The 26,626-nt window shown below is 40.1% G+C and overlaps 1 protein-coding gene across 4 annotated transcripts in view; it reads left to right on the top strand.

The window, feature by feature from the left end:
* SPAG6 (sperm associated antigen 6) overlaps window positions 1-15,996 on the top strand; it is a 33,851-nt gene extending 17,855 nt beyond the window's left edge. For 3 of the 4 annotated variants that reach the window (XM_052694956.1, XM_052694957.1, XM_052694955.1), the window contains 7 exons: window positions 2,369-2,574; window positions 3,488-3,661; window positions 5,610-5,762; window positions 8,370-8,561; window positions 9,731-9,847; window positions 12,477-12,622; window positions 14,786-15,996. In XM_052694956.1, coding sequence (XP_052550916.1) covers window positions 2,369-2,574; window positions 3,488-3,661; window positions 5,610-5,762; window positions 8,370-8,561; window positions 9,731-9,847; window positions 12,477-12,622; window positions 14,786-14,852 — 1,055 coding nt within the window. In that variant the 3' untranslated portion in view covers window positions 14,853-15,996. The remainder of the gene's footprint in view (window positions 1-2,368; window positions 2,575-3,487; window positions 3,662-5,609; window positions 5,763-8,369; window positions 8,562-9,730; window positions 9,848-12,476; window positions 12,623-14,785) is intronic. The other variant, XM_052694958.1, reaches the window with a different exon arrangement.
* The last annotated feature ends 10,630 nt before the right edge of the window (window positions 15,997-26,626 follow it).

The raw sequence follows: 26,626 nt of genomic DNA, 5'->3' as shown, positions 1-26,626 counted from the left end.
TTCTCCTTTAACTCTTTCTCAGCATTATTTTTTTCTCCGTATCTATCTGTATTCTGCAATTGGATAGCAAAGTTTTAAAAATCCTTATTGCACAGTTGGAATTAAAGATTTTCTACTAACTTGGGAGATTAATCATCTTTTTGAGAAAAAGAATTGCAATTACCATAGCCTCATTAGTACTTAGTATCATAGTTTTGGGCTGAGTCGGCAGGGGGAAGTGATGGGAGAATACGTATTTTCTTTTGTCCTGCTTCAACTTCCCCAGTTTTCTGACAGTCTTTTTACTATTCAGCTGTCTTGACACCTGGTGCAGCCCTACGTGTGGTAAGTTATTAGCCTTGAACTTTACAAACACCACTGGAAGGAGGACCACTTAATTAACCACGACCAACAGTAACCATCAGTATTTAAATGATATCAAGCTTCTAACAGCAAGAGCTGATCTTAATTGAATCAGATTGACTTTGCTCTTTTAAAATTACTTCTATGGTTACTTTTACATACCTGGGCATTGCTGTGACCTTAAGGTATTGCTCTTTCCCTCCTTACTTGATTTCAGCTCATAAGGTATCAAACAAACACCTTCTTCTAGAACTGTCCTGTACCTCTTGACGTAATTATTACCTCTTGACGTGATATTAGCATCTCATCAGTAGACTGCAGGCAGTTGAGATGGTTGCTCTGAAGTTGCTTCTGAGACGCTGTCTGTAACTGGGCACAGTCTGATGAATTAAGCCAGACCTTTGGTCAGTAGTTCCCGATGTATTTCTCTCTGTCAGCATAGAGTATCAAAATGTAATTTGGAGAAAAAGACAGGTGTATTTTTTCCATGAAAGTTGAATGTAGCTTATACTCCTTGAAATGTTTAGCTAGTTCTCCAGTCTGTTTTCATACATGCTGCAGGTACATTTCGTCTCAAATCTGTAAACTTGCAGCCGGACCATCAGGCAGGGTTTTGTTCCAATCACATGATGTGTTTATTTGCAGGGTGCACTCTGTATACTTTCAGCCAAGAAGTTACTTGGAGGTTTAATATTGTACTAGTTTATTTAAAAAATCGCTGCATTACTTACAATTTCTGAGGTGATGTTTATACTTTGCTTAAAATATGATATCATGTGAAATAATGTATAGTGTAAATATTTGAGTTATCACATGCCTTGGAGTGTGTGACTATAATTCACTAATTGAAAACAAATCTGGTCAGGAATATTACTTGGATGCTAACAACCTAATGATGACATGACTTACAGATTTCATGAAGAACTGTATTAGTCTATGTATATTTAATGAAGTATGCTATATTTTTCTTAGTATGAAAATGTCTTTATGGATGGACTATAAATCAGAAGCTAAGTTAGAGTCTTGAAATACAACAGCTATATGTTGCCATGGTACTGCAAGTCAAGATAAATGTTAAAGATAATAATGGATATGCATAATAAGATGTAGCAAAACTGAGCTAAGACCTAATAGACTATTGAATTCATCGTGATTTTTACTGCTTTTCCACACTATTTGGAAACAGCACAGCTTTGTTACAGAACACATTTGGCTTGTGGTATCCAGTAATTCTTATTTTAGGACTGTGCTTAATGCTGCATATATATAGAAAGAGCTAATGAATTTCCAATGGTGTAATTTTTGTCCCTGTAAGCTAATCATGTGCTCAGATTCTTTTTTTTCTTATTTAAGGTGCAGTTAGTTAAGGATACTGTACTAATCTCAGACACTCAATGATGATATTTCGCATTTATCTAATTGTCTACAATAACATTTTGATGTCACTAAGGAATAAATTCTGTATTTTCCCATGTATGGTTGCAAAACCTCATTTTGGTCGGTTCTGTTTTTCCAGTCTTTTATGTAAGATAAATCTTTTATGTGTGTTTTTTGTATTTCTGTTTTTGGCATTTGATCTATGCTAATATCTGCTTATCATTTAAAGAGGGTAAAATGCTCTCTAATTAGGTGGTTGGTAAAATTTTGGTACTTTGGCTTTCTGTGTTGTTGTTAGCCATGCATAAAATGCTTTCCTATTGATCAGTGTAGAATAGCCAGGGTTTAAACAGCTGACATCTGCTTACTTTAAAAAAAAGAAAAAGAAAACAGAATAACAAACCATTTCAGCCTAATCTACCTCAAATGTGTGCATGTAAATGGGGGTCCATCTATTGACCTGCATTCTTTTCAGTTTTGGATTGGTCCACATGGTTTATGAAACCAGGAGGGCTGATTTGAAATGCAGATGTCGAGACAGTGAACTACACCCTCCCCTTTTTCCTTTGCTGTATCTGTCAGGGTGAAAAATGGCTTGCACAAGGGTCAGTCACCCATACTCACTTAATTACTTTCCTTGGACCTACAGAACTGTCACAAGCTGTGGTGGATGCAGGAGCCGTTCCTCTTTTAGTGCTCTGTATCCAGGAGCCAGAAATTGCTTTGAAAAGGATTGCTGCTTCAACTCTTAGCGATATTTCAAAGCATTCTCCAGAGTTAGCACAGACAGTAGTGGATGCAGGAGCTATCGCTTTCTTAGCTCAGATGATCCTGAACCCTGATGCTAAACTGAAGGTACATTTAAAAATTATTTTTAATCTCCATTTTACCAGTCGTTACTTGATACTGAATCATTGACACAGATGTGTATATTTATTTAGAAAGCTCTTGTTTTGAACGTTCGCAAAAGGTAACTACGCCGTGACAGAGTTCTGAACACGTTCACAGATTTAGCTGCTGGATAAAAACTGCCACCCAGTGAGGAGCAGTTAAATCAATCTTTCAATGAACAGCGTTTTATTTATTTTAATTATGAAGTATCGTGTGAGGAATGCAATCTGATGTATGAAACCCCATCCTTTGAATTTCTCTAACAAATATTTTTAATAGAGAAAATCTGCACAATTCAGTTACAAAAAAGGTTTTGTGTGCTTAGGATTATACTATAAGTTAATATTAAATGTATTATTGTATTTTAGAATGTGCTATGCGATATGAATTGTTCTTGTTTAAGAATTTCTCACAAGTTTAATGGACTAAAAGTCACGATTTTTTCTTAGCGTAATTTTCGTGTTTAACAGTAACAAAAGAAAATATAAAAGTGCCACTTCAAACAAATAGATACAGTGATTTAAATAATTGATCTGGCACACCAAACGTAGGCAAATAAAGATACTTTTCTGTAGATGTCACTGAATTTTAATATAGTTTAAATTTTTTAATTTACATATGTATATATATGTTTCTTCTTTATGACATAGTAAGTTTGAATGGCATGAAACAAAGGAGAAACTTTTATTCAGCAACCAGCAAACGTTCTGAGCCATTATATTCGTGCATGAATTGATTCAGTGAATTGTAAAGTAGCTGTAATTGTTTTCTCTATCCTCTTTGTTTTCCTTGATGCAATAGATTTTTGTGTGCAGGAGGAGTGCATGTTGCAGGCTGTTTGTCTACTATTGATTTTATAACAATTTTTATTTACTAGTGTCAGGTGCTGTCAGCGCTAAGCCAAATAGCAAAGCATTCAGTGGATCTTGCAGAGTTGGTGGTTGAAGCAGAAATTTTCCCAGTTGTGCTCACATGCCTGAAGGACTCGGATGAATATGTCAAGAAAAATGGTGCAACTTTAATTAGAGAGATAGCAAAGCATTCGCCTGAGGTAAAACCTTGAAAATGCAAATACAAGGTCATATCATTAGATTTTACACTTTAAATAAAATACAGGATTATTCTGTCATTTGCTTTTTGAAAGGGAGGGCAAATGGCTGTTTGGCATATTCATTGGAAAAATATGGAAATGCTTGCTGATATTATGAGATGTGTATTGAATATGAATTGGCTTAGGAAAATTGGGAATCGCATAAAATGCACCTGGCTAATCATTCCATAAGATATCAGTGCAGAAAGGGAGTTTTAGGCTGACAGTGCTGTCAGTGTCAGATATTAAAAATACCACAAGTAAAGCCTCACAGAAGTCATGATAGCAGCTTATAGGTGACACGAACGTGTTGCGACAATAGCAGAGGTGTGTGTCTTTCTGAAAACATCTTTTAGGGAGTGCTCGTATCGCATTTCTTTTATTTTTCCAACAACAATGAAACTCAAAAATCCCCTCATTTATTGTTAAACTGATGATAGTTTTTTCCTGATAGCTTGAGCTTTTGATCTGATTCTCAGCATTTGCAGTCTTTTCGCCAATAACAGGTGCAGAAGGGTTGTGAGAATCAGCAAAGCAAATGCAAAATGCATAGAAAAAATAAATAATTAGAACTACATTAATCTGTCAAATCACAAAGACATTTAACAGACTCTAAATATGAGTATGGAAAGAAATGCAAGCAATGTATTTGTTTCAGCACTAGTGCTGAACACAACCATCGTAATACTAGCTTAACAGCTGAGAATTGTTTAAACATGAGATTTGCAGCCTGCTTGTGTCTGTGCAGTAGTAGTGTACATCGCTGCACATGCGTGAGCCCAGATGTAGAGCTTGGCCATCACTGACTGCAGTTAGCTACCATGTGAACGCTTTTTCCTAAGCAGTAACTTTACATTTCCTGTGGCTGTGTCACAAATAAAGCCATCTCTTTATAAAAGGCTCAAAGGTAAGAGTGGATTTCATACTATTAGAAATCAGCTGGACTGGAAATCCACCTGCCTTCAACTTTTGTTTATGTTATTGCAACTCTTGAGCAGGTGTTACTTTTACTTTAGAATCTTTGCAAAGATGTGGTGTATACCCAACAACGTAGAAAGAAATAATCATAATATGGAATTATGTTAATTTATATGCATTGTTGATACCGTATATTCTCTACTGCTGTCCCTTAAGTGATGTGAGAAGCAATATCATTTGGAATTAAACATGTCACGTAGCTTAATGTACACAGCAAACATCACAGACTATGGACATGATTATCATTTATAAGCAAGGCTATATTGGAGATTCTGGAGAAAAGTCCACTGCTCATGAAGTGTGCTCCCTGGATGTGTCCTTTAGATACACAGTGTTGACAGAGTGATGTAGCCCAAGTTGGTTTTGGGCAACCATGACAGCTGTCTTTGGATTCACACCTTGGTGTGGGGGAGGAGGATCACAAAGGCTTTAACACATCACAAATGCTGCTGAGGTTATCTATAGAACACAGGTGAGAGGAGGTGTGAGCTTTTCCTTCTTTCCTTGCACAGAACATGTGTTGCTGGCTTGGAGAACAAATGTACAACAGTATGAAAGAGCATCTGGCTTAGTAGTTGTGTCTTCAAGGTCATCTGTGTATTTGGCTGTCATTTGCATGGTTCTTTGGTATAACTGTATAAGTTGTTTTGTATAATAATGCGGTTGCATAGCATGGAACAACATTTTCAACATCAGAAATTCAGAATCCTGATTTCCTTGCAGTAAAGTGAATCAAAACCAGGATAGCAAGACAGGTTAGTTCCTGAGGACTTCATGCTTCACTCAGTGCTTAACAGTCAGTGTGATACGTCAGTCTTATCCCAGTTTTATTTTCTAAGTCAGGAGCAATACATGTAAGGACTTTTATAACGTGATGCTTTATGCTTGTTGATACTTCACAGTATCTAATCTGTTCTGTTTATCTTTACAGCTTTCACAGTTTATAGTAAATGCAGGTGGAGTTGCTGCTGTGATTGATTGTATTGGCAGCTGCAAAGGGACTGTCAGACTGCCTGGCATCATGATGCTTGGTTATGTAGCAGCTCATTCAGAGAACCTGTCAATGGCAGTTATTGTCTCCAAGGTTAGCTATCACTTTGCCTTCTTCCTATAATTCTTCAGTGGTGTTCTGAGAAAGAGATACAAATTAACATAGGCAGAGCATGTGTTTTGTGACAGAATTATATACTTGCTGTTGATTAATGCACTTTCTTGTAATATTGCTGCTGCAATGTCTGAGGTTATATGGTAGCCTGATCAGAGTTGGTCCTTATCAAGCTGAACCTTTTATAAAATGACCTGGATGCATTTCTGAACATCTATTTGTATTCTACTACATTATTTTTCTGTGCTGCAATTGAATGAATACAAAAGTAAGTCAGAGAATTTCTATGGCCTGTTTCATCTTAAAATGAATATTTGTGGCTACATCAAAACTCCTTCTGAAACAAGAATGTTTAATGGCAGATTCTTTATTGCACTAGCATGACTGTTAGAATAATCTTGCAACTGAAATCTTCAGACTTGCAAAGACTTCCGTTTCTGAAATGTAGCATAGTTTGATTCAATTGTGCAAGTCATATTTCAAATGAGATAAGCTGTATGTTTTCAGGTTTAAATAAATTCTGCTGGGCATTGGGATAGAAAGATGATGTAGTAGGGATATTTGCAATATTTGCAATAGATGAAATTAGTGCCTGAGGTAATATTCTAATGTGAATGATGCTAATGACACGAGGAAGTAATTTCACTGAGCACTGTTGGTCCGTTTTCATGCGGGTGGGTTGAGGGAGGTGATTCTCCCACTTTCATGAGACTCCACTGGCAGCAGTACTGTGTTCAGCTGTAGAGCTTTCAGCATGAAGAAGATACAGACCTGTTAGAGCAGCTTCAGAGGAGGCAATGAGGATGCTGAGAGGGCTGGAGCACCTCTCCTGTGAAGGCAGGCTGAGGGAGCTGGAATTGCTCGGGCAGATCTCATTGCAGCCTTCCAGTACTTAAAGGGGTTCTAAAGGAAAGCTGGAGAGGGAATCTTTATCAAGGAGTGCAGTGATAAAACAAGTGGAAATGATTTTAAATTAAAAGAGTAGATTTAGATTTGATATTTGGGAGAAATTCTTTTCTCAGAGAGATGTGAGGTGCTGGCACAGCTGTGGATGCCCCACTCCTGGAGGTGTTCGAGGCCGGGTTGTGTGGGGTTTTGAGCAAGTGCACCTGCCCATGATAGGGAACTGGTGCTAGATTATCTTTAATATTCCTTCCAACCCAAATCATTCTACGGTTTAAAGTTTACCATGTGAATAGAGACAACCAAGCAATAAAAACTGAGGAATGGAAGTGTTTGCTGGTAGAAATGCAAGTTAAAAAATGAAAATTGTACAACATAACATCTGTATATGCACAGAGAGGGTGGGTGTGATAAAAAAAAATTCTCTTCTGCATTTGAAGACTGAAGAAATGGTCTTTTGGCTTGCTCTTTGGGGAGATCCACCTTTTGTGGGTACGCCCATGTCTCACCCCTATAAGGGTTGCACAGTATGCTTCTGCTTTTAAACTCTTAATCATGATGAATCCAGGCTTATCTTCAAGAGGAACCACCTATGTGTTAAATTTCTGAAAAATAATGATTGCTACTGTAACTGAATGAGAATGCAATAAGGTTTTGTATGGATCTGTGCAGACATCTGAAATGAAATATTTTAACAAATGATTCACAGAAGATCTGAATCCCATTTAAAAATATTTCCTTTAGGGGAAACTAAGCTTTTTTGAGAGATGCATAATGCAAAAGGTAATGCTTGGTAAACTGGGACCATTTGAAAGCTATACACCTAGGATGTTATAGCTGCATATGGCTGTACTAAGTGCTCGAAAAGATGAATATCAAAAAGTGGCTTAGTGGGTTGTACTGGACAGACACTTCAGTGTGGTCTTCTGCTGCAGCGCTGTGAGGAAAGAGACACTCGAGTCCTTTGCTATATTAAGAAGTAGAAGGTGAAACACTGCTGGAACACAAGCAGTGATTCAATCTGTATTGCAAGTGCATATTTTTCCATTGTCTGTTTGAGAAGGATCTTGAGAAAAACAAAGGGGATGCAGAAGAGGCCATTGATGATCCAGAGGATGGAAGAAAAAGGGTTTATAGTTAGAGATTTAGTAGCTTTGACCCACCTAAAGTACTGTGAAGTTTTGATATCTGTTGAAGCATCCTGGACGTGAAATACTGGCTACTGAACAGCTCCATAATTCTGTGGAGAAAGGATAAAGATTGAGACCCCTTATCCACAAGAACTTCAGTAACTGCTAGAAGTGAGTGAAGTATTCTTCATCTCTTGATGTCTTCGCATCAAGCATTTAAACCTTTTTTGGAAGATATTGGATGCATCAAACATGAACTGCTCAACTCAAGCAGACTTTAGTCTTAGTACAGCCTGAATTGTGTGATGCATTCCTTTTTATCCCTTAAAGTCTGTTAGCTTAAATGGACACAATATTGAATCTGTTTCTCTCATTGTTTAACTAAATTTGTAAAGATTTATTCAAAATTCTTGCTAGTCACGATGATGTAAAGACATGACAACAAATAGCAATCATTCTCTTCTAGCTTATATTATAGGAAGAGTGTAAATAGAGAAACATTTTCTAACAGTCTGTATCAGTTTAAAGGCAGTGCTTTTGGTTACTGCTACAGGGAATACCACCACTGTGTACCTGTTTGTTAGAAGAACATGAAGATCATATTAAGGCAGCAGCTGCGTGGGCCTTGGGACAGATTGGCAGACATACTCCTGAGCATGCACGTGCAGTAGCAGTAACAAATGTGCTAGCCACAATGCTTTCTATGTATATGGACACACGCAGTTCAGAAGATCTTCAGCTGAAAGCAAGTATATTCAAAGTGTATGCAGTATGAGATATTCAATGTAACCACGTATCTAAGTGCTTAAAAACTATACATGGTATGTGTTTTTACTGATATTCAATAAGTTATGGATTTCCTGTGCCTGAAGGCTGTGTATCATTTATTAGGACTGACTGGCCCTAATGCATGGGTATGTGTATGGTGCATATGCAATCATATGATACAGCCATAGCAGTGTAATCTTTCATTTTCTTCCTACTTTAGATCAGAGTTGTGTGTACTCACAAATACTGTTATGTCCTACAAGTGACTAATTGTCTACCTTTTTTTCTCAAGTATGGGCTCTTGTATGAAGTGTTATAGAGCTCATAGTAGATTTGTTTACATTTTTATTATTGTAATAAACCTGTAACAAGTAACTGAAGTACTCTTCTCTTGAAAACATGTGACTGTTCCTGTTAGGGCCTTAATTCCATTGGAGCTCCCAAAGCTGGACTTTGATAAAGGGTAGTTTTGGGTGACAGTAAATGAACTGAATGAATAGTATAATATGACAGGATACGTTCTTCCAGGTTGTACTGTGCCTCTTTACAGTCCGCCAAAGTACAACAAATCTCAGATCTGTAAGACAAGATGACAACTTCTGTATTGCTGTTTTCAGTGCTCACAAAAATATCAAGACCAAATTAGTTGTACCTAGAATCTGACCCAGTGAGGCCGTTACTGCTTCTTGTAGCCAGCACTGAGTCTCACTGTCCCTGTTCCTTTCTGTCTGGATGGTAATGCACTCTGCTACCCCACACCAGCATGCTCTCCCAGTAAGCCACTTGTAAAATACAATCTTTTAAACTGTATTTTGATTTAGCTTTCTTATTATGTTGAAGTACTTCAATTTACTTAAAGGGTCTACTCATGCTTCCACTGTAGCCAAAGTCAAATTGCCATTACTTTGACCATAGATAACTTAATAATAATATGATGCACCATAGGTTTTGAAGCTTAATAAATCTAAGTAGAAAATTGATTCTTCATTAAGTGACTTGATGGATATAATATTTTTTATTTAAAAAACGCACTTTGAGAATTCTGATCAATTTGCTTTTTTTGCTTAGACTTCAAGATATGTTTCATGAATTCTTGTTGTTTTCATTGATGTCTCACTGTAGAAATTTTGTTTTGCATTTCAATAGACTAAAAGAGCCTTAAAGAGCATCCTTCAGAAATGCACTTATCTTCCAGCACTTGAACCATTGCTGCACGATGCCCCTCCCAACATTATGAAACACATTATTGGGCAGTTTAGCAAGGTAAGAAAAGGCTCTGCTTGATGAGTAATCATTTTCCATTTATCAAGAAAGTTATCCTTCCAAATATGAAGCATATAGGTGCTTCATATAGGTCTTAGTTGTTGTCTCAGGATCCTCAAGCTTCCCCTGTAGAAGCAGTTTGGAGCATTGTGCTTTGTTGCCTGTTAAAGATGGATATGGTTTTATCTGGAACCTTCTATAGTTCATCCCAGGACAGTGGGAAAACAGTTAATTATAAGCAAGGTGTTTTTTTCTTCTTTGCCTCTTGAGATGAAACAAAATAACTCACATGCGAATATTTTCACTGAGCCAAAGTATCACGTAAATCCCAGTTACATCTGTTTTAGACAAACTGCAAGCTGTCTGTCCAGGAGTGGCTTAAGTTGGATGTTTTACATTAGAGTATGAAGGCCTCACTATTCTTATCTCCATTAAAATTTTCAGTTGCTTATTGTTAATTACGTTACTGATTTAAGCACAACGTGTAAAGAGAAATGCGGTTTAATCAAAATGCAATCAAACTATTTCACTGCAATATCAAAATATTACATTTGCAATATAATGCAATATAATCAAAATTCCAGTGTCTGATTTGATCACCAGCAATTGAAAGCCTTGTTCAGCTGTAGGCCTTTCTTTTGTGCAATACCGTGCAATGTAATCTGTTAGCAGGGGATACCAGATTCTCTTGGTGAGGTGTTTCTTTTTGGAAATGACCAAGCAAAGCACTTCTGATTAGCAATCAGTTCCTTTTATCAATGATCTGGAAGTGCCACTGTTTGTAGTGTGTACTGCAGATTTAGTCAGAATCCAGTGCCTTTGCTTCTGTGTGCTGACTGGAACTGTTGAAGAGTTGAATGTGTAGTAATTGGTTACCCCGTGTATACATTTGAATGCTGTTTGCTGTTGAAGCGGTTTTGTACCCTTCATATCAGCTGATGTTTTGTTTAATTTTTCTTCTACACTGTATTAAACAAACTGTACTTGTCTAGCATTTGTTCTTCTAAAGTATACATTTAAAATTAAGTCCTTTGCACTAAAAGCTTTTTTCTCTCCAATACCATAACTTAGGAATTTCCTATTTTTAAACCTGAGATGCATTGGCTCTGTTGGCTCATTTATAGCACAGTAAAAGCTTTATTTCCAAGCTGTGCTTCAGGGTGGGATGCTATGTGTTTTTGGTGCTGGACTGTGTCATTTTAGTGTTGCCCTTTCCACGGTCTTTGCAATTCTGTGCTGTCTCAGTTTGGACTGGGAAGAGGGAGACACTAGGTCTCCGAGGTGTAGTCTATCTTTAGAGCCTCTTCCAAGAGACTTTTCTGCTGTCTTATCCAGCCTGGGAACCACAGTGTGGAGGCAGAAGGCAGGGAAAGGGCCAGATCCTGTCTCCTTGCTAGTTGTTCCTTGGCAGTTCTTGTAGGAGGAACGTGGAAACAGCCACTTCGGAGTTCCCAGTTGTTCCCAGCACACAGCAGGGAGAAGTGTCTATGCAGCCTTGTGTTTTTCTTACCAGTCTTTTGCAGATTACTGCAGCTTAGAGGGACCAGAGGAGTGAAGGCTGTTTGCCTGTATGCCTGCCAGAAATCTCATCCTGATTTTCTTTCAGTCTTTTAGGCAATCCCTTCCTCCTTCAAGGCTCATGTTTTGCACTGACACACAATCAAATTTATGGGCTTGATTTGTCCCATCAGTGTGAAGGCTTACAAAAATCTTTTGCCCCCATAGTATGCAGCTCTCAGAGTTGGCTTTAAACCTATCTGTTTTTGCTGACATTTACATCTTGGATTATCCTTTTTTTTTTTTTATAATTTATTTTTAAAATAATAATAATTATTATTCCTGCAGCCCTGTGGGCCTGCAGACTACATGCTGTCGCTCTCCGTCGCCTGGCCCAGCCCCCACCTCCCTCTCTTTCGTCCTCTGGACGGAGCTGCATATTGGCATTACTCAGGGAGTGCAGAATGTATTGTCTGATCGTTTCTGCTTCTCATCCCCTTTGGCTGCAGAAACTTCACATTTTTGCTTTGTGTGTATATGTGTGTAAAAAGGCTTCCATGGCTACACAGTGTGTTGTAGGATTTTAATATCCAGGAATTTAATAGCAGCATGTAATGCTTCGAGGCTGCATTGTTCACTTGCAACAATTCTCAGTATTGTCTTCACACAATAATCTATACTAGATCATTATAATGATATAAAATTCTGCTCTACAATTAAACTGTGGGAATTGACATAAAAGACCCGAATAACTTGGCTTAAGTGGAACAAATGCTGTTGTTATTCCATGTTAGTGTTCTGTTTTTATTATCTGTTTAATCTCCACAATCATCTTGTCTCTGTAGGGATAATTCAAGAAATATTATTTATGTAATGATAAATGTTCAGTTTGCTATTTTTATCTGTGTTATGTATTAAAGTACATGTTAAATTATGCTTTAACAATAAAGGGCTGGTTTATGATACTTGCTGTATAACCGTGTTAAAATACAGAAGTCGTTACAGATATTGTATCTCTAATGTGTTCCATTTTATCTGTCCTCTGAATTAAAACAAGTTAGCAATATTTGAGGCTAGTAGCACAGAGGTTGCTTTAATAGAGTACATATTTTTAATATACTTCTCTATGTAGGTGTTACCACATGACAGTAAAGCACGTCGTCTCTTTGTAACAACTGGTGGGCTTAAAAAGGTTCAAGAAATAAAAGCAGAACCTGGGTCACTTCTTCAGGAGTATATCAACACTATTAACAACTGCTACCCAGAGGAAATAGTAAGGTAGGGAAAGTTAAAAAAGAATGCACATGTATAACATGAAATGTTCGTAATAGAAGCAGCACAAAATGAGGATTTAAAATGTTAATTGAACTCCCACATGATTTTAGTTTTCAATAGAACAGTGTAGCATTTGGTTAAATGTCCCAGTGGTATGCACAAATGTTAGAGATATACTTCTGAGCACTTTCTATTTTCTGATTGGTTTTGGAATTAGGTTTCTTTGTCTGTAAACAAAGCCCAAATAATGAGGCTGATGCAGGAAATGGGGAAGAAGAGTCAGTCCTGCACTACCCAGCCAAACTCTGAGGCTTCAGCACAGTCACTCAGAGATATAAATACCTATGGCAAGTTTAGTTTATCTTAGGAACTTATGTTTGGTTTCTCAGATATCAGTGAATTTTTGCTTACACCCTTAACTTCCCTAAGGGCCTGGCTAAATCCTAGAATATTCAGATGCTCCTTTGAAACTTTGTCTGATGTACAGAGGGTCCAGAGGCTCTCCTACAGTTGCTCTGTCCGCAGCTGCCCTTCCTCCCCCAGCCTCATCATGAGGCTTAAGTGAAATATAAAAGGACCATACACCAGCTGTCTGCACCAAGTTGAACTTTGCCCTTAATGAATACAGAAACACTATTAAATAGCTTACAGTCAAAATGTCACTATCCTAAATTGTAATAAGGAGGTAAATACCCCCCTAGATTCTAGATATCCATTCACCAGTCCTTCACTCCATCAACACATCAAAAGGATGTCGTACTCATGCACTCCCTCTACAGGCTCTGAAAATCTGCATCATCAATTTTAATTACAGCAAAGGAGATCTTTAGCTAGTAGTAGCTACAGTCATGCAAAACGGAGCCCTGTTGTCTCCATGAGGAAAAGCCAGTAGCTATCAAATGGGTAAAAGTGAAATCATAAAGGAACTTTATTCTACAGCTACTGATACTTCGGAGCGAAAGAGGATGTTTATATGTCTCTGGATATAATCAATGTTTCCTTGTCCAACTATTTTATTTTTGTGTAAATGAAACAAAATTACTCGCGTAGACTGGGACATAACAAAGAAAAGGGCCTTTCCAACATCTCTTGCGTGCATCTTGATGCTAATGGATAGTGGTTTCTGCTGCCCAAGCCACAGCTGCTACAATAGACATCAGCTCTGGGGTTGTTTTGGAGCCCTATTATTTCAAGCTGTTTGCAGCCTGTATATGATAACAGCACACTGACAAGTTACCTGTACGGTTGGAGAACTAATTTGAGTTCTTTTAAAATTTTAATAAGTTTCATTGTACAGAATCAGCCAGGAAGTCAGCAAGTTAAATGGATCTTTGTTTAATGTGAATGCATTGGAGTTTTTTCACTTAAGTACATTTTAGGCATATAGTGCATGGAAACGTTCCTTTGTCCTTATAGTTAAAGCTTCCAGGGTTCAGAGGTGGCAATTTAACATGTCTGCAAAACAAGAAATGTACTGTGATTTATGTTTGTAGAGTAACATAGTAATAATTTTCACATATTCTTAACCTGGAAAACAAGAACTAAATGCTGCTTTGATGATCCTTGCATACTAGGAGGCATGTAGTTGGCCACTGTGGAAAACTGAGTGACAGCAGGACAGTAATGGCACCACAGCATTCTTTCATGAGAACTTACTGGATAATCTCTGTAACAGACAGAAAGTCATTGTGATTTTTGTTGTTGTTGTTATTCCATAATGCCTCTTGAAGTGACGTAGACTTCACATTGGCTTTGGTGTGTGTGGTTATGTTTCACAAACAGCAGTAGACTGTTGCTGTCTGTTAGCCTATGGTTCTGTGTAAACTCATGCCGTGTTATTAAAGGCCATCATTTCAACAGAAGTTAACATCTACACTTCCCAGAAACAGCAATGCTTATGGCTGCTGAACTGTCCAAAAACTGGTCACTTACCTGTACGCCCCAAAAGAAGCCAAATATTTTTTGAAAACCTGACTTCCAAGTATAAATGATCCCGTAAGTTGAAAAGCAAGCTCTTACAGTGCTGTCAGAGAATAACTGTAAAATTCCTTGACCACTATTTAATGCCACGACTTTTTCCTGATCGATAGAAATATGAATAGTTTCATTACTTGGCACAGAACATGCTTTGTAGTCTAATGCACAAACAATATGTTTCTCTTTCAGGTATTATTCCCCTGGATATTCTGAGATGCTTCTGGAACGGGTGGAAAATTACCAACCAGTTTTATAAACTTCAATTTTTATTAGAGCTGTATTTCACGTTTACGCTTTTATGACTGTAATACAAATACAGCTGCTGAAACTCTTGTTAGGTTCTGAAATCTACTTCTACTGTTTGAACCACAGCAAGACCTCAGTATTTCCAACAAGCTGTGTTTTGTTCTTTATAGAAATGTTGCTAAGTTTTTGTTCCTGTTTGTTTTTCTCTAACGTTATGACCAGACGCTGCAGCATGTATCAGTGGAATTTCATGCGAGGGTGTTGATTTATCACAGAAGCTTTTTTAGAATCAGTCATTTCCTTTTCCTTCCACAAGAAAGGTTTGTTATTATCTCATTCAAATTTTATCCTTCTCAGCACTTTATCAATTTTCCCCCTTTTGTCTTTGCATATTGTTTAGAGCTTCCCAAGCTTGATGAGGGGGAGGAAAACGATATCCCCTCTGCCTTTTCTAATTATAGAATTCATTCTATGCTGAGATTTTTTTTTTCCCACCACTACCTTTCGGAAAGTGTTGTGATTTTTGCATCCCCAAACACATTAGTAGCTGCTAAAAAGAGAAGTAATCAGATCTGATGATGATAAAAGGGCTGTATTCTGCATGCTACAATAGTGTCATGATCCTGGCATGCTAAATAGTACATCTGCAAAATTCCTCCTAATTAAGGCAAGATTTGCTGTGGAGGGAAGCAGCAATACATTATTTGGTGTGCTTATGTGTCATTGTTCCTATCGGAAAGGATAGAGTGAACTCAGACTTCCCACAGGTACAAAAGGAGAGCAAGGACTCTGAGGTTCTGCCACATTTGGGTCTGCAGTACCTGGGCCTCTTAGGAAGAGAGGAAAATTGTTTGGCTTCAGGAATGCTGTTAGCAAAGTTTTGAGCACATCCAGAGGAAAACTGAGGATATTTGAGTCTCACTGAATTGAGTGGTGGGACTAAGACTGCTCAGTACTTTCTCTTCAAAAGATGAAGCTACTGCAGTTGGGTTGAAACACATTTGGAACTTAGTCTTGAACTTGCAAATCATGTTGGCATGGAGATTATTGTAGATATGAGCTCTATTGTATACAACATCCTGAAAATACTTTTGCCCTCTTAGGTAGAGTAAAAAGACTTTCTACATTCTACTTTGCTGCGTACTGTAGCAACAGGGAACCCTACAGTATTCATACACATACATTCATACATACAACCCTCCAGTATTCACCAAGTAATAGGTAATTGTCATTCATCATTTTTTGTTCTTCTAGCCATTTTCCTCTTCCAAGTACGCAGCAGGTTTTTTTGTTTGTTTGTTTGCTTTTCTTCTTTTCTTTTTCTTTCCCAGGGAGTAGTATGCAGTGTTTCTGGGGTGGGATGTCGAAATTCTGGCAGCTGCAAGGGAATACAATACTTGAAAACCCCTGCAGGAGAAACTTGTCTACTTTCTTAAACATATTAGCTGAATGAGTTTATAAAACAGGGATAGCATCTTCTGTTACTTGTAAAACAGGAGCAAAATCTTAATGCAGTTGGAAATGATTTAGAGTGAGTCTTCCTTGCCAAGTTCCAAATTACCATGTTCTTGTCAGCATATTTTGCATTGGTTCACCAAAACACTGGTGGGCTATCTTCTGCTAAGGATTACTTCTACAGAGGGCTGTGCTCCTGGTGTGAGGCACTTGGTGCTCTTGGACTAGTTTGAGGAGAAGCAGTGGCTGCTCAATAGCTGGCTGTGCAGAGTATAACTGAGATGGAAACTGTTGGTGTCATGTCTGCTGATATATAAACCACACCAGCTGGGTTTTTGCCTTAGCCTGCATCAGAGTGAACAGCTTTGGAACTGACTAACCTTTTCCTTTTCGGTATTCATATTTTGACATTAATAATGTTATGACACTGGTGGGAAAAAAATCATTAGGTATATTAAGAAGATTGTTGTAACACTCAGTGAATTTTCTTAAATGAGTTATGGATATTTAAAAATCAAATCTTAAACATTCTTCGAAAGAAAATGTCATGCAAGGACTTCCAGAGAATCCTGAAGGATCTGATGGCTTTGTTTTCCCTAGCAGGGGAGAAATACTGCAGAAGGCTGAATGCAGTGCAGCTGGGAGGGCGGGTCGGCATTCAGATGTACCCATAGCTGCATCAGATGTTTGGGTGCACGTGCACAGCACACGATGCTAATGGGTGTGTTTTTTGTGGGAAGAGCATAGAGGCTTCAGTTCCCTGACAAATATGTTACACCATAATGATTCCACTGGGTTAAATTTCAGTGCCTAAACCCTTTGTCCACAGTCTTCTCACATTTTTTTCTGATTCCTGACAATGGAAATGATTGCAAAAGGCAAACCTTCAAAGCAGTCTGACTGTGCAGTGCACAGTCTCAATCAGACCTAGCATGAATCCCTCTTTACGCCAGTTATGCAGTTCTGTCCCAGGCCAGAGGAGCTGCAAGGCCTCTTGTCACAGGTCTCCCTCTCTGGTGATGCCACATCCCATTCGGCCCTGGCTGAGCCAAGATCCCTCTTTGGAGAAGCCCTCAGCTCTCCTTTGCTGGCAGGCTGCTTCCGTGCATGGTAGTACACCTGGGGCTGGAGGCTTCCCAGGCAGTACACATCTGCATAAGGCAGATTGAGGCCTTTCCTGCAGAATTATCACTAATTTGTGGTTTAGGCTTTCTTTACTAGAGCAAGAGTTGCTTTTTTTTTTTTCTTGGAGTGTTTCACAGGCTCTGGTGTACAGTGATTCTGTTCTATCCTCTTGTTTGTCTTAAGTCATCATCTAAAACTATATTAATGTGTGTAATTGCTACTCTGGCAAGCTTCAAGTGTGTACCATTCGTCTCAATTTCATAGAATAAAATGTAGATTTGCATTTTAATTTGTTGTGTAAATGCTGTTTTCATGCTAGTCTGTGACTGTGATGTTAAAGAAAATGAAGAACAGACTCATTTTGCAGCTGAGCTTGACACCACCTCTGGGCGTTTGTCTCAGCATACCACTCAGCAGTGCCGAAATTTCTCCTTCTGAGCTTAGAGACACACAAAGATTTTAAGTAAGAGTCTCTCTGGCAGAGGTAGCTTATTAAGACACACAAAGAAAATTAAGCTAGTGCTTTGGCAGAAGTAAATGTAAGCAGAGACAGCCCTTAAATCATTTTGCCAGTTGCTTTGACTGCAGCATGGGGACTTTTGAACCTCAGTCTTTAAAGGTCTTCTCTGGGGGCCCAAGCTATGATTTTTGTCTACATTACTTTATCTATTATTACATCTACAGATGTAAACTACAGCCTCAAACGAACATGTGGATGTGTAAAACTTGACTATATTTCATTCAGTGGGTGGATTAACTGGCCTACAAAAGCTCCATTCTTTATCTGAATGACTGGAAACCAAGAGGATCTGCAAAGGGGAAATTCAAGGAGTTCAACTGTTATGCACATAATATGTTCTGCATTTCCAGAGGGATTTACTAAGCCATTGTTTTGTCTCATCTGAAGTGATCACTCTGCTGTAGAGCTGCACCTTAACAAACAAACGAACAAAATGCTGAAGGAGCTGAATGGAAACGGTGAAAGAACAAGTGAATCTCCTTTTACAAAGTAAAGCATAAAGTTACTGCAATTAAGGAAGCTGATGGTGTGTGTGAATATTCTCAGTATTCTTGATTTGGTGTTGTGGGTTGTGAATAACTTGGCCAGAAGGGAGCTTTAGGCATGGAGGATGCCGTGGCGTTGTCCATAGCTTCTGGTGTAAGCTGGAGTTCCCTGATTTCTGGGCATGCCGGAGGTGGCTGACTGCAGTCCTTTACTGCGAGAAGTCCAAAAGTATGCTTGCCTCAGTGTCTTCCTGCTCAGAGTCCACTACTTTGGTTGCTAGAATTTTAGATCTCAGTATGTGACCGGGATAGAAAGGAAATGCAGAGTAGCACTAGACTGCAAAGCTTGCACTTGCACTTCTTGACCTGCCATAAGACTGCTTTAATGGTCCTGGCATTACATCCCCCTGCGCGTTGTCTTCAGCTGTGGAGTATAACGTGTTAATTTGCAAAAGCGCTGGAAATACTGCGCTCACGTAAGAGGTTGGTGCAGCAGGACTTAAATGCCATATTCCTTTCTGAACACAATATTAATTATATTGTTCAAGAACCTTCAAAAATTTACCTAAGATACTTTTGAGATGCTAATTGTAGAGTTTGAGTCGAACTAAAAATCAGTAGATTCTGTGAGTTTCCTCACCTGACACAAACTGAAGGAATCTCAGAGAAGGAGGAAATTACAATGTCTCTCATGGCTGTACTAAAACTATTGATGTCATTTTGTATAATGCTGAACTGTTAATATTGATATTACTATGCTGCATTCTGCAGTCAGCTCTGTAATTTAGCTAGTGAAAATACTAATTACGTTATTACTGCTGTACTGTATTTCTAGATACTGCACAAAAGACTGATTTAGAAAATACAAGCAATTCCAAAGCAAATTTTGGTGAGTAGAATGCCTTTTAAACCAAAAAATTGTGCTGTGTTGGCTTTCACAGGAAGTTGCTCTTACAGAAGTTGAACATGTCTTAGGTTTTCACGTTCCCTCCTGCTCAGAGGTCCGGCCACGAGGTGAGCTCAGTGCTCAGCGCAGTGCTGAGAACCATCACATCTGCTGTCTGTTGTAGAAACTGGTTGTGTTCCCTGTGATGCTTCAGCAGGCTGTGGAGAGGAACAGTGTGAGTGTGGCATCATCTAATGGCATCATCCCAATGGATTTCAAAAGAGATTTTGATGATTTACTTTTTCTCCATAAAAATATGCTTGTTTCTAATGCTAATTCCTACCCCCAAATTGAGTTAAAGGACAGGTACCTTGCTCCTTTGATCACAAAGCCAACTAAAGGTAGGGAAAAATTGTGATAATATCTTTCTCTAGATCAAAGCTCTTGATTATTTTTGTGACAAAATAGGTGATAAAACTCCTCCTGACCCCATGACAAGATCTGTGCCTTTTGCTCCCTGTGGAAAGTTTCGTCTCCGTAGCTACAGGCTGGTGATGCATTTTTTCCCTGTTGTCTTGTTTATAATTAGGTCTGATGTCCGCTGTGCATGTTCACCTTTAAATATTAGGTCGGTGTTAAAGCCATTATCAATCTAAAACGTTGGTCTATTACCAGGATTCAGCTTTTGTTGCCCCACAGTGCTATAATTATATTACTGTCTATTGTTAAAAATTAATAATATGCAGCATAGAGGTCTGATGGAATCATGTTAATGAGAACACTGAAGCTTCATTGACTTGCAGTATCATTAGAGCTCTGAGACAGGTTTATAGCCTTGTGCAAAGTATATTTGTGTTGCTTTAGACACAGTATTTATTTGGTCACACCCAGCCAAATGTTTCCTTACTAAATTAAAATAAATGCTGGTAAGTTCAATGAGCTACAAAGATATATAGTATAATTTCAGGTTCTCAAGTCACAGAAAATGAGCCCCAGCAATGGAAATCGGTAGAGGGTCAAAAATGATGGATATACAAGAGTGAATATGAGCAAAGAGGGAAGGGAGTTTACAGAGTTGAGGGAAGCTGGGTTGTTTTTTTTATGACTCAAGCAGTGTATAAAATTTGAAAAAACATCACCCATTTAAGGTCTGTTCTGATGTTTGTGTATACACGTGCATACTCTTTTACAAGCACAATTGATAATCATAATTAATTGAGTTGTAATTGTTAGGATTTCTGTCTTTGCTCTCAAGAGGCTTGCCCCTGTAAAGCATCGTTAGTGGCTGAGGGGAGCAGGTCACTGGCAGACCCTCTGCTCACTAACGTGGGTTTTGTGGGACTGATCCCCACAGAGGCATAGGCCTTTGTGTATGTGCCTTTGTGTATAGGCCTGCCCACCTGCGATGGGCAGGGTTTGGAGAGACCAGGCTCCTTGCCTACTGTCACAAGCAGAGAGATGGAACTGAAAGATAGATAAGGCTGTCCGTTTATACAGCTTGCACCGACAGGGATGAGGGAGGCATAGATTCTGCTCTGCTTCTCTATCCTGCGTCCAGGAGAGCACCACCCTCATTTGTTTGGGTCTGGCACATGGGGGGCTTCCTCCTCCTCCTCCTCGGTGTGTCCCAGAGCGTTGTGTGAGTGTTCAGAAGAGCTCTGAAACTGAAAGCCAGTATGAATGCTGTGTTATTACTGTTTGCAACGTGATCAGTGCGTAGCTGACCTTAATTCATTTTTGTGTGGTAGTACTCTTGTTTAAAGTGGAGACATTTGCAAGGGCATGAAACCTGGCCTTCACCCTGAAATGTGAGCTCCATTTGGTCCTTCTCCCTATATTTATGCATCTCTGTTATCACACATGATCTACTAGTAACAAAATCTGTTGTAACTTTGTCATTGACTTGAATTATCATGAGGTCATGGATCCTTTAGGTCTTACCTTCCCCCTAAGTGTTTTTTAAATCCCGATGTTGTGTTTATGTGCCGTAGTCGTGCAATGGGAACGTCTGGTAAACTCACAGCTTAATTTACAATGGAAGAATGCTTTAGCAGCTGTTTTATAACAGTTGAACTACTCTGACTTAAATGACTGTTCTTAAGAGATTAAAAACTGATTGAAAAGGTGAAAAAGTCCAGGACTGTCTTCTCTCTTTCTCTCTCTTTGCATTTCATGTGTTTATTTTTAAAGTCATCTTTGAAACTGCTTTATAAATGGCTTGAGTTCCTCTGCATAATTTAGATGGGAGAGAATGCCAGTTAGCTGGGACTTGTTTTCTGACCACTTGAGAAAAAGGAGTTTTTTATCCTCTTGAACATCATCTGGAGCTATAATAAAATGTGCTCTCAGCTGGATTCCTTCTGTGTGCAAATAGAGCTACATCATTGCACACACACCTAAAGGAAGGACATAGAACCACAAAAGCAATCCGAAATCTGGATTTTGCCAGCTCCTCAGAGACCACAAGTAATTTTCTGTAGTCTTCATGAAAATTATTTGAATTTTGAAGGAACGATATACCTCTCCCTTCCCCCCAGCCTGAGTAGGACCAAAGCTGGAGATCCTTTTCTATACAGCAGTCACCTGATGGGGTCAGTGTGAAAAACCCTAGCAAATAGTTACTGAACTAATTTAAAAATCCATGAAACAAAAGAAGTAAATGAGAAAAATTCAATAGTAGGATCACATTAAAAAAAAACAACCCAAACAAATGCTAATTAAACTTCAGTTGAATTTTCAATCCAATCTGTTGCAGATGAATGAAATGTGGTACTGGTGTGGTTGGATCCTGGGGTGAGAGGCACATGAAGAATCCACACAAGAAGCATGTCAGCTAACTGGTGCTGCAGACGGGCCGTTCTGTTTGTATGGCAGCAGATCCTGCAAACCCCCAGCCAGGAAGAGCTTTTGTTGATGTGAGGGTGCCTGTGTGCTGCAGGGATGGTTCCCGGGCATATGGCAGTCAGATGAGGGCGGCAGCTCCCGCGATGTGCTGTGAGCTGGTGGAATCGTCAGATGACAAAACTCGGCAACTTCACACGAGTGCAATGTAATCTGAAGCCATTCTGCAGGGAAACTGTAGACAGCAAGTAAAATTTTGGAGCCTGATATAAATTCCATCCCGTTTAACTGCCATCGGTTTTACTGCTGCAGATTAGCAAACCATTGTTTCATGGTATAATTGAAAAACTCCTCATTAGAGAAGCATTTTCCATAGCCCCCAGACACATGGCTTTAAGGCCTTAGCTGTCTTCTGCAGCCATGTCGTTGTGCCCTGCGCTGGACCGTTTGCTTTGTTCCCTTTCTCCCACTAATGAAATAGTGGCTCAGTTGCTTTCTTCTGGATTTCCTTCATCTTCTCCCTCTCTCTTTTTTTTTTTTTTAAATTCTTCTAATTATTTTGATTAGTTCATTTACTTAAATTCATTGATGTGTGTATGTCCTACATGATTTTATCCTTGCAAAGGATGCAAAGCTCTTTTTTAGGTCCTTCTCAATGTTTTTCTAGACCTCAAGCACTCTCAGTTACTTGCTTTGGAAAATGTCCTCACATGCTTCCAGGTTGTGATGCATTCTTATAATTTGCCTTGTTTTTATTCATTTGGCTAATTGCACTTCAGATTTTCTTTAGCCCTCCTAAATTACATATCTTCCTTGTCAGAGTTCGTGCTCCTTTGGATTGATGTTGCTTTTCTAAGGATAGTTACTCAGTCCTGGCAGCCAGTTGTTGCTGTGACAGTCGGCTGATGTATGCCTTGAAGTGAATGCACATAACTGCATGTTAAATGCTAACAGTGTAGTGACAAGGACAACCCATTTTTTAAATTGCTTTAAAAAAAAAACAAACCCAAATGTGGAGTTAAAAAAAAAAATAAAATAAAAAAATTGAAAAGCAGCACACCCAAACTGAGAAGCAGGCATGCTTGAGATGAGCCACACAGTGTGATTTAATTAGCTCCCTGTAAAATCTCAAAGTAAATCTCTTCAGTGAAAGATTTCAGGAGCAGAGGAAAATGTCAGAGGCCCGACATTGTCCTGTGGATAGGAAATGTTGCGTGAGGGTCCCTGCACGACTTGTGCTGGTTTGTATCCCAGGACAGGGTTCGTGGTGCAAATGTAGCTCCTCCAGCAAAGCAGGAATTCATTCTTTGCTTCAGATAAACTGCTTCATCAGAGAAGTTCATCAGGACCCCTCTGTGTGTTTTAATGACTGCTTCATTTTAAAGCTGTGTGGAGCCAGCTACTGCCTTCATCTTTCTCTCTCTCCTCCCTGCATCTTTCTTCCACCTTTCCATTCCTTCTCCCCATTACGTTCTGAGGCGTGCTGTAAGGTATGTCTGTCGGTGGGTATTACTTTCACCAGCTTTGCTTTGTAGCAGCGTGTCTATAAATGGCAGACAGCATCACTCCTAATTACACATTGCCCCCAGATGCTCCGCGGGTGATGCTGATGGATGGCTGCGTGGGTGGTGCTGAGGGGGGCTGGGATGCAGCTCTAAGTGGTAGCAGAGGTCTCTCTTTGGACTGGCCTCGGCAGCCCTCATCCGTAACAGGAGCATGGGAGCCTCTGAGCTCTTGAGCCCTGGGCATTGGCAGAGGGGGCATAAAGCCAGAATGGCTTTGAGATGCAACCCATACAGAAAGGGAAGAGGCGCAGCTAGGAGAGGCAGAGAATTTACTTTCTACCCATCGCTGTGGAAACAACACAGCACGCAGGGCTGAGGAGCTGCAGCAGACCGTGCAAGCTGTTAAGCCTCTTTGCTCTCTTGATTCCAATTCCCCCACTGCCCTTGCTTCCGAGGGTCTGCCCTGCTGCCTACATGGCCTTGACTTCTTTTCCTTAATGAACTTTCTGACAGTGACCCTCTGCGTGGATTGAGATATCCCATCCCTGTCATGGAAGAAGTCACCCTCTTTGGAGGACAACCTTTGGGCATTGGAATTGACTCTGTTCTGTCCTGCCTCCAGTTTTCTACGAGTTTTTTCTCCCATCCTGTGGCAAGTTCTATTCCTGGATAATTTTTGGTGTGGAATCTTGTCAGAACCATTTTCAAACCTGGACTGTGCCACACCTGCTGGATCCTCTCTCCGTGCCCTTATAACGTGCACCCAGAGCTCCAACAGGTCAACAAGGCAGAATTTCTCTTTGCAGAAGCTGTGCTGTCTTCTCCAACAGACCATGTATATCCCTGTCTTTACTGACTTTATTTCTACAGATTCTACTGCCGTTAGCAAGAGTGGCTGGTCTGTTGCTCCCACTGGTCATTTCCACTGTCTTTTCTGTGGAGGTGCGAGGGCAGCTTGCCAGCCCCCAGCAGCTTGACTCCTTGCAGTGATGCTGGGATGCGTTGCTCATCCTGCAGCCCTGGAGCTGAGGGGCAAGAATGAACAGCAGCTGGGGACAGAGCGGGGCTGTACTCAGGACTGGAAACCACCATCAGGGGAAATGCTGGCAACTTGTTATTTTGCTTCAAAAGGCATTTGCTTAGTTTCTTAAAGGGATGCTGAGACACCAGTTATTCTCTTGCACTTCTCTCCATAGGGAATCTCCAAGGCATTCTGCATGGTTCTTCATACTGCAGTCTGCAGAGTGCAGAGAATATGCATAGAGGTACAGTGATAACGTCATTTCTGTCATAGTTTTCATATGTTGTATTTCTCTATTTGTATGCTACTGGTATTTGATGAGAATATTTCCTGCAGTGTGGGGAAATGTCTGCACTGACAGCATAATGGAGTAAAGCGGGAGAGAGTGAAACTCTACACTGGAATCCTATGGATTGGGATTTAGAAGAAGAAATGAACACAAAAATGAAGAACAGAGCTAATTACAGGCTCGATGGGTTAAACATAAAGGTTTTGGCCATTAAACAAAATGTTTCTTATGTGACATCCGATGGGTGACAGATGCTGCTGAGGACATGTGAGGAGGGCCCAGAGGGGCCAGGAAGCAGCTGAGCCTCCCCTGATGCCTGCACATAAGCAGCACGGTTCTCCAGGTAACGTTCTTATCACCAAAATGGTCAGAAAATAAAAACAGAAAATAAAAAGCTAACAGCTAACAGTAAGTAAAAATGCAAGAGGCAGCAGTGAGACTGGGCTGGAGATGGCTGCAGAGGCAGCTTTGTTCCAGGAAGGGAAGGTCCCACAGCATGATGAGAATGCTTGGCTGGGGCCGTCTGTCATATCTGTCATCGTTATGAGCATGGACAGATGATGATGATCTCTCCATTTCTGTTTCTGGTTTTTCTCAGTCTCCTGAGATGCTCATCCAGCTGTTTTCACCACAAAATTTATTCAGCTAATCTGCCCCTTTTCCTTTCTCATTTTCTTGCAGTGCTTCTTACCTTCCTCAGGCTGTTGCTGTCCTCTCTCTGTTCCCCGCTGCCATCAGCCTTCACTGCTCATGGGGAAGCTGACTGCTTCCCAAAGCTTGATGGTGCCTTCCTGCCTTCCTCCTGTCTTGATTTTCAGGTCACCCGACTGCACAACATGGATCCCATGCTCTGCCAGGCAGTGGAGGGTTGGGGTGGGGGGGCGGGCAGGGGCTGTTTCTCAGCAGGACACTTCTTGCAGACCCTTCTCTCCTCCCCTGTTTCCCTGTCTGTACCCATCCCTTGAGTGCTGAGCCCAGGTTTGTTTAACAGCTGCAGCACTGGTGCATCCACAACCAGGCAGCCAGTTCAGCTGCTCCTGTAGGAGCTTGAAGATAGCAGATTCCACAAAACTGCAGTTTGGGGAAGATTATCTAGGGACTGGTTCCTCTCCAGGGTTGTTGGAGAAAAGATGCCTCAAGTCTTGGTAAGCCACTCAAGAAAAGTACTCTGCTATTTATTTTCCAGATGACAGCTGGGATACAAAGCAGCCATACCTGCTACATAATTGGGTGTCCTTTTGTCTTGCTGGAGCCTGCGCCTGGGGAGGAACGGTCAGGGTGAGATCTGTATGCAGGAGTTTGGTAGAATTAGAAGCAGACTGGAGCTGGGTGTCAGGACACTTTGTGATGTGCAGCACCTTAAAACAACGGCAGAAGTCCTCTGCTGGCCAAGCTGCCTGCACCTGCTCCCTGCAGGACACGCGCTCCGTGGCGCAGCACTGGGCCGTGTGGTGGCTGGTGCCTGGGTGTGACCTCACCTGTTACGGTCACCAAAGATCTTTGTGGGAAGAGTGCATGATGGAAGATTATGGGACAACAAGATAAAGACTGGCCAGGTGAGAGATTTTGTTGTTAAGAAGGTATGAAGTATTTCTAAAATACACAACCCTCTGACAGGCCGGGCCACGCCTGAAGGGGCTTGCGATAAAGCCACGGG

The sequence above is a fragment of the Tympanuchus pallidicinctus genome, unplaced genomic scaffold (genome assembly GCF_026119805.1).
Source record: "Tympanuchus pallidicinctus isolate F22 unplaced genomic scaffold, pur_lepc_1.0 scaffold3, whole genome shotgun sequence".
Taxonomy (NCBI): Eukaryota; Metazoa; Chordata; class Aves; order Galliformes; family Phasianidae; genus Tympanuchus; species Tympanuchus pallidicinctus.
Note: the sequence above shows the minus strand (reverse complement) of the source record. Positions and strands in the feature narration are given on the sequence as shown.